The sequence below is a fragment of the Eleutherodactylus coqui genome, unplaced genomic scaffold (assembly GCF_035609145.1).
Source record: "Eleutherodactylus coqui strain aEleCoq1 unplaced genomic scaffold, aEleCoq1.hap1 HAP1_SCAFFOLD_654, whole genome shotgun sequence".
Classification (NCBI taxonomy): Eukaryota; Metazoa; Chordata; class Amphibia; order Anura; family Eleutherodactylidae; genus Eleutherodactylus; species Eleutherodactylus coqui.
The window spans coordinates 26,084-34,559 of NW_027102606.1; the positions used below are offsets into that span (position 1 = coordinate 26,084).

At 41.8% G+C, this 8,476-nt stretch overlaps 1 protein-coding gene across 1 annotated transcript in view; it reads right to left on the reverse strand.

Moving 5' to 3' along the window:
* Positions 1 to 3,185, reverse strand: part of LOC136605421 (embigin-like) — a 28,804-nt gene extending 25,619 nt beyond the window's left edge. Inside the window, exon 1 of the mRNA XM_066588948.1 lies at positions 3,004 to 3,185. Coding sequence (XP_066445045.1) covers positions 3,004 to 3,097 — 94 coding nt within the window. The 5' untranslated portion in view covers positions 3,098 to 3,185. The remainder of the gene's footprint in view (positions 1 to 3,003) is intronic.
* Positions 3,186 to 8,476: the final 5,291 nt, after the last annotated feature.

The window sequence follows — 8,476 nt, forward strand, 5'->3', positions numbered from 1 at the left end:
CAGAGAAAAACAAAAAAAACATCGCTCCTGTGTATGATTGTATTCAAAACAATGGGGTTCATATTCATGTGCGATTTGTACATCTTGCAACGCACAAATCTCACGCAATTTGTGCGGCCGTGTGAAAGCAGCCTAAGACATTACCAACAGGTTTTTTGTAGTCAAGGAAAGGAGTCATAATGAGAAGGCTTACACCAAGGGGCTAGATCATGTTTGTAAATTAGCACGGTTTAGGTATAGGTACGGGTACAGATGGAGGGGGGCCCAGCTGAACTTTTGCACCCGGGCCCCTTAGGCTTTAGGTACGCCCCTGGGTGAGGGGGAGGGAAAGGGGGAACTGCTTAGATGGAAGCGTATATTGGCCGGCCGTGAAAACGCTGACCAATATACGCTTGTGTAAATAAGCCCTTGGGACGGCTGCATACGGGCAGAATTCCACAGCGGAATCCGATCCTGTGCCCAGCCGACATCCGCGCGTGACTGCTTGCTGTGAAATCTTCTCTGTACTACAGATGGTGTGCACGGTGAGCCGTCAGACATTCGCAGTACAGATTTTTTTTTTAAAGCCTTTGCTTTTCCTGTGTTATCGCTAGGTGAGGATGCTGGAAAAGCAGAGGATTTAAAAACAAAAAAATGTTTCATTGTGGAAGGACCGCGGATCAGACAGCTTCCGTTGACTTCTACGTGGAATCCGCACACAAAATTAAACATGGTGTGATTTTTCCTCTGAGCGGAAAACGCAATTGTTTTCCACCCGTGTACAGTAAAAAACAATTTTCAATAGCATGTTTATGGGCAGTATTAGCTGCGGAATCCGTAAGTGGACGTCCACTCCGGATTCCGCAATGCAAATCCATCCGTGTGCAGCCAGCCATAGACTTGCTTGCCAGAATATCCCCTGCATGGACACTGTTTGAACACTGTGGGGTATATATTTGTATATTTGTCTAAATTCTGTAAATTCTGATCAAGAGAAATAAAGAATAATTACAAGATGCCCATGTATTCCAGTGTCTGATTCTTGATTGGATATCCTCTAGTGGGCCCGGCCTCTTTGCCATAATAGGCCATTAAAACAACAGGGCCTTAGAGGTCCAGCAGAGGACAATTCTGCTTGGTGCTAATGATATCATACATGGGCTTCTCAGCTTTTTTTTATGTGCCTCACAAGCCTAAACATATTGATCCTGGGGCCTTATAATTGGTAAATGTTACCAAAATCAATGTACTGCCTAGTATACTTTTGATGCCTCTGTATGAATAGATCAGCAGGCTGCCATATTCCATGCAGTAAAAGAAACACAGAAACCCTGAAACTGGCCTCCATTAGGTGAACAAAGCTTTGTTGATGCATTTACGTGGCCCCTAGACTGTAATACATAGATATGTTAACAGAACCAAGCTTGGATACAGTGTCAGAACCCAGCTTACTGCATGCAGTTACAAAACCAAACTTGCTACATAGATGGAGTGCAAGAACCAAACTTACTACATAGCTTCAGTAGCAGAACTAAGCTTACTGCATAGATACAGTTCCAGAACTAAGCTTACTACATAGCTACAGTAGCAGAACTAGGCTTACTACATAGATATGGTTCCAGAACTAAGCTTACTACATAGATACAGTTCCAGAACTAAGTTTACAACATTGCTACAGTAGCACAACTAAGCTTACTGCATAGATACAATAGCAGAAACCAAGCTTACTACCTATATGCAGTGGCAGAACCAACATATATATATATATTAGTTATAGAATCAATCTTACTGCATAGCTATAGTGGCAAAACAGAGCTTACTACTTACATATGGTTCTGGAACCGAGCTTACTAAACAGATAAAGTACGGAAACCAAGCTTACTTCATACAGTACAGAGGCAAGCTTACTACATATAATGCTTATCCACTTCTGGTAACCTATGAACTGTGTGCTGCAACTGTGGCTCCAGTTATAGTATTGTGTACTTGCTGTGTGCTGCCAATTGTCATGCATTATCCTGGGAGTATGCAGGTGTAATACGCGCCAAGATAGAGCACGCTGCAGTATTTGTTGCATGCGTATTTCACGCAATATGTCTGCGCAGCATATTGCATGTGTAAAACTTGTGTGCGTAATGCACTGTCATCACACCTGTGTGAAGGAGTAGATAGATAGATAGATAGATAATGAGATAGATAGATAGATAGATAGATAGATAGATAGATAGATAGATAGATAGAAGATAGATAGATATAGATATAGATAGAAAGATAGATATGAGATAGATAGATAGATAGAGATAGATAGATAGAAAGATATGAGATAGATATAGATAGATAGATATAGATAGATAGAAAGATAAATATAGATAGATATGAGATAGATAGAAAGATAGATATAGACAGATAGATAGGAGATAGATAGATAGATAGATAGATAGATAGATAGATAGATAGATAGATAGATAGATAGATAGATAGATAGGAGATAGATAGAAATAGATAGAAAAATAGAAAGATAGATATGAGATAGATAGATAGATAGATAGATAGATAGATAGATAGATAGATAGATAGATAGATAGATAGATAGATAGATATGAGATAGATGGATAGATAGATATGAGATAGATGGATAGATAGATATGAGATAGATAGATAGATAGATAGATAGATAGATAGATAGATAGATAGATAGATAGATAGATAGATAGATATGAGATATATAGGTAATAGTTAGATAGATAGATAGATAGATAGATAGATAGATAGATAGATAGATAGATAGATAGATAGATAGATAGATAGATAGATAGAATTAGGTGGACAAGGACAGATCCTACATACGAGATATACAGATGCATTGGATACAATAAGTGGGATTAGATACGTGGATACACAGATACTGCAGTGTATTATGTTATCTCTGCGCTCCGCACATGACGGCGATCTCTGCAGTCACTGACCTCCCGCACGTCAAGGACATGGAGCGGGGTTTGCTGGGTTTGTACGGCGGGCACTTACCTGCTGTGTTGGTGGTGATGCCCGGGGAAGCCACGGAGAGGATCCCGCAGAAGATGGGCACCAGCAGGAGCGGCTGCAGGGCGGAGAGCCGCATGTCGGCTGCAGTGTGTACGGCGCTGGACTCCGCCGCCTCCTCTGCCTGCAGTTACATCAACCCCAGCACTGTGCAAGGGGATGAATCATCTGGCAGGCACCGTCCACGGTGTCACCACATCCTCAGCTCTGCTACATTGCCTCGTCACTTCCCTGAGGTCACTACTAGAAGCCCCAACCTGCCTAATAATGAATGGTACTTCTGCATTTCTCATCGTACCTGTCCCTGAGACATCTGGATAGTAATATTACAGCTCCCCTCCCAACTCTCCCAAGAGCCTGCAGGGCTACTCACCCTTGTTCTGCACTTTCCATACTCCTAGGTGCTGCAGGTCTTCAGCTACAACTGGGGGTCTATTGTATTTACCCCAATGACAAGAATTGCGCATTCTGCATTTTTGTAAAATGTGACTGTGAATGTTATGGCCCTGTGAATAGATACATACTGTAGATTTGCTTTGTCGCCATATTACAGTCTGCAAAGCATGGCGCAAAAATAAGTTTGCTGAAAGCATCCTATAGGGTAGGATATGTAAATGTATAGCATTCAGTGGGGGTATAGGACAGGCTCAGAGCCAGGTCTGCTCTGTACAGGTTGGGTACCAGTTTTGTAGAAGAGCTGACACCCCTTCGCAATGACTGTGATCTGAGCAATTTCTGATCATGGCCATTAAACCACTTAGATGCTGCAGTGGATGCTGACTGCAACATCAAGCCCCTCTCCTACCCCATTGGCACGCAATGCAATTATGCAGTGCTGACCAGTCGACATGGCAGCTCTGGGAGCCTGTACTTTGGCATGGTTTATTAGGATAATATTGCAAAGTACAATGTACTTCAACACAGAAGTATTGCAGTGTATAGGCAATCACAAATTCAAGTCCCCTGGGACTAAAAAAGAAACGTAAAAAAGACAGCATAATAAAGTTTAAAAATATAAAAGCAAAAAAAAAATTAAAGGTTAAAAAAAAAATTTCCCTTTTCCCTTAAAAAATACCTTCGCTATGTAAAAAAATAATTGGTACTGCCACGTCCATAAAATTGTGAACTATTAAGATATCTCACTATTTATCCTACTTGGTGCCAGAACTGTTGTTTTTACTGCCACCCCATCGTTCAAAAAATTGGATAAGTGATCAAAAACTTATATATACTTCTATATGGTACCAGTAAAAACTCCAGCACACACTGCAAAAAACAAGCCCTCGCACAACATCATAGACAGAAAAGAAAATAGTGAGTTACAAGGCAGTTTTTTTGGCTCCTCCTCAAGGTGAATACTGGTTATACTTATAGTCTGAAGTAGAAGTTGGCAGGTCCTGTCCTGTTCCATAGTTCAAATAAATTTGTATGCCTTTACATCTGCCTCCTGACTTAAGCCCCATTTACACGCAAAGATGATCGCTCAAAATTTGTTTAAAAGATAGGATGATTGACAGTTTGAGCGTCATTTTGCATAAGCTGCTAATGGGCACTAATGCCCATTAGTAGCTTATTAGCTTCATTTGCATGTAAATGAGCCTTTGTGGGCTGTATGCAGATAACAGCAGGTGGTCTGTTCTCTGCATACTGTTCCTTTGTTCTCCCATGAGAGTGCAGCCAAATACAATGTTATCAGCGCTCCCGTGGAGAAACACAGCGTGCGGTCCCTGCTATCAGCTTTCCGGTGAACAATGGATTTTAAGCTCAACTAAAAATCAACGGTCGGCCGAAAAGCAAACGATGGTAGCATATACATGCAACGATTATTATTCAAAAGACATCGTTTGAGTGAATTTTGAGTGATAATCGTTGCGCATAAATGGGGCTTTATAGCGATTTACGCATTGTTTGAATATCTAGTTCTTAGTCATCTGTTTAACATCCTCTCTGCATAATTTGTTACCCTTTCTTGTTACTGTCATTTAGGTACAGTCAGGGTTACCCCTATTTCCTGACGTGGGGTCGCCCTCATCGGAGTGAGTGATCTGCTTTTAGATGGAGTTTCCTAGCAGAAGTTGTTAGTGTTAGTCTCACCTCTTTCCCTCCTTTTTAGTTCTGTTATAAAGATTTCTGTTCTCCGTGTTAGTATATTGTGTTTACATCCATCCTATTAGAACATTAAACTACATCCGACCTGGATAGGAATATTGAAACATAACAGGAACCCCCGCAAAAAAACAAAACAAGCCCTCATACAGCTATGTCTATGGAAATTTTGAAAAAATGATGGCTCTTAGAAAAAAACAAAACATCTCGTCTAAAAGGGTTAAGGTGATAATAAATGTAATTCTGGTGATAATGGAGAGAGAAGTAAGCCTATGTTCAGATGTATATAAATTTATAATGTCAGTGCTGAATAATTGAATCATCATTGAATATTTATAGCCCTTACTATCATCCAGACACTATGGATGTACGAGTCACTGGGCCAGAGTCACTAAATGTACTGATGGAAGAAAATAATAAAGCTCCTACAGAGGCTGCAATAATCCAAAGCTGTCCGGACTTGGACCTGACTGCCCAACCAACAGCTTCAAGTTTTTAAGTAATACTGCATTAAAAAAAACTGTATAAATTTGGTATCATCATACTGATCCAAAGAATAAAAATAACGTGTCACTTTTACTGCATCATGAACGCCATAAAAACAAACCTCAAAAATGGCACAATTTTGGTATTTTCTATTTCCACCCATTTAGAAATTATTACGTTTTGCAATACATTATAAATACATGATATAATATGTTAAATGGTACCTTTAAGAAATAAAAACCATCCCACAAAAAAAAGCAAACCGTCGTGTAGCTGTGTTGCGTCACTGGGAAAAGTTATGATTTTTTTGAAAGTGGAGATGGAAAAATGAAAACAAAAAAAGTAAAAATGGCTGCAGCAAGAAGGGGTTAAAATTCTTTGCCAATCTCCTTTGCTTTGTTGCGTTGACTAAACCATAGTGCTGTTATGTGCATAGAGATATTATGCCATATAGTGGCATCCTCCAATGCCCATTTTGTCCTTAGGGATGTAAAATCTCTTGGCCGCCATGTGCCGAAATACCAGTGAGGATGTAGTGCCTGTCATAGCACACATACGGGTAGTGAGTAGAGATGAGCGAGCATACTCGCTAAGGCAAACTACTCGAGCGAGTAATGCCTTATTCAAGTACCTGCCCGCTTGTCTCTAAAGATTCGGGTGCCGGCGGGGGAGAGCGGTGAGCTGCGGGAGTGAGCAGGGTGGAGCGGGGGAAGAGAGTGAGAGAGAGAGATTTCCCCCCCGTTCTTCCCCGCTCTCCCCCGCCGCTCCCTGCCCCCCACGGCACCCGAATCTTTAGAGACAAGCGGGCAGGTACTCGCATAAGGCACTACTCGCTCGAGTAGTTTGCCTTAGTGAGTACGCTCGCTCATCTCTAATAGTGAGATAATAGCAAGGAATTTTGGAGGTAGGTTTAAGTGAGCGACCACATTGTTCTCTACACAATGAGACTTATTTACTGTTCAAAATACAACAGTTTTCTCGCACAAAGTGCACCACAAAACTGCGCCACTTGCTTTGTGCCTCATTTACTATGTGTTTTTAGACACTTGTGGACAGTTTTTCGAACTTGTATGAAAAGTTTTTTGTCACATACCAAGCCAATTAGTAGGTGGTATAAACTTAGATTAGACAGTCATAAAATTTGACAGATTTATCATTCAGCAAAGTGTAGTGGCCCAGAGTAATGGGGCCCTTATATTAAAAGTGTGCATGCATTTGTCTAATTGTATTGTCAGTGTCTTCTGTGTTGCATGATTGATGTGTATCCCGCCTCCAAGACTTCTCCAGAGCAGCACCGGTCCTCTGGAACGCACTACCAAAGGCTACCCGAGCAATCCAGGACTCGCAGAACTTCAGGCGTGCTCTAAAAACGCACCTCTTCAGGGAGGCATACCGCATTCCCTAAACAAACCTCTCTGTACTCCGCCTGATAACATGCTCCCTGACCTACTGACTGCAATCCCTGCTAGCCATCATAAACCGCTCCTGCAGTCACACCGTTTCTGCCGTCACACGGCTAAATGTCTGACCATTGTCTATGTGTATAGCATCGCTCACTCTCCACCTCGCCATACTGTGCACATCTCCAGCCCCTTTACCCTCTGTATCACCCCATTACTTGTAGTATGTAAGCTCGTTGGAGCAGGACCCTCACCCCTATTGTTTCCATCAACTGATTACTATATGTAACCGTGGTTCTGTAATGTTTGTATTTTGTCTTTCTGTATTCCCCCCTGTCTATGTAAGCGCTGCGGAATATGTTGGCGCTATACAAATAAAGATTATTATTATTATTATTGCATATCTGCAGCACTGTAAGAGTTAACTGTCTGGTATGTGAGATGTCTGTCTGGAAATGTATCTTAAGTTTGTCATGTGACCTTGTTTTATATATGTGGATGCAAGGTGCATGAGAGAGAGTAGTCTTCTGGTCTGTGAGCTTGGAGCTTTTACAAGGGAGTCACACACAGGCTTTCAGCTCTGTGTGGTTCGGAATGGAAGAAGCTGAGAGGAATTCAACGTCTACCCTGGGCCTGCTTTACCCAGGAGATGCCAGTGTTACCCTTAAACACTAAAAGAGAGAGAGGATGAGGAGCCGCCATGCAGTGCACCCCTTTTCCAAATGTGAGTGATGACCGGTAGAGAGTTGGAGAGAAGAAAGAGTATTGCCGGTATCAGGGCCCACAGATAACGGGACTGTGGTTTCTCCTGTCTACCCATAAATCCTCCCTGTCATACCACTTTAAGTTTTACCCTGTTTTCCCTGCTGGCGTGTATTATTGAAATGTACCAAGTTATTGCAAGTAAACGAGCTTCACCGATCTTTCCTGGTTTGGCTCTGAAAGTTAAATCCCTGTGTGTGGTCTCTTTATTGCTAATAACTGGATTCACCAGAGAGGATGGAACGGTGGCATCACCCGTGACAAAAAGGATTAAGGTAATCCACCACTGGGTTTCCCTGTTTTCATAGCCTGCTCTCGGCTCCTTGGACGTGTCCCTCGTTGCCCTCCGGGTGGGAGGCAGTAAAGCCGCCATGACAAGGCCCAAACTCTACCCCGCTGTCCCCTAGGCTGGGGCTCACTCCTCAGACACTGCAAAAGCCACTATGATAAAACTGGTGCATTTTACGACTGTACTATCTAGGTCTGAATAAACACAGGAAAGAACTGGTAACAGCGCAAACATAAAATCCATACATTTTTGAAATGGGTGAGGAAAGTTCAACTTCTCTTTTATTGATTGTTATCCATCGTAGAGAATTTTTTTTCGGGGATAAAACCCCGTTCCGTAACAATATTGACAATTAATCAGATACAAGGTACAAATACATACCATATATTATCTTGTTAATTGTCAATATTGTTAG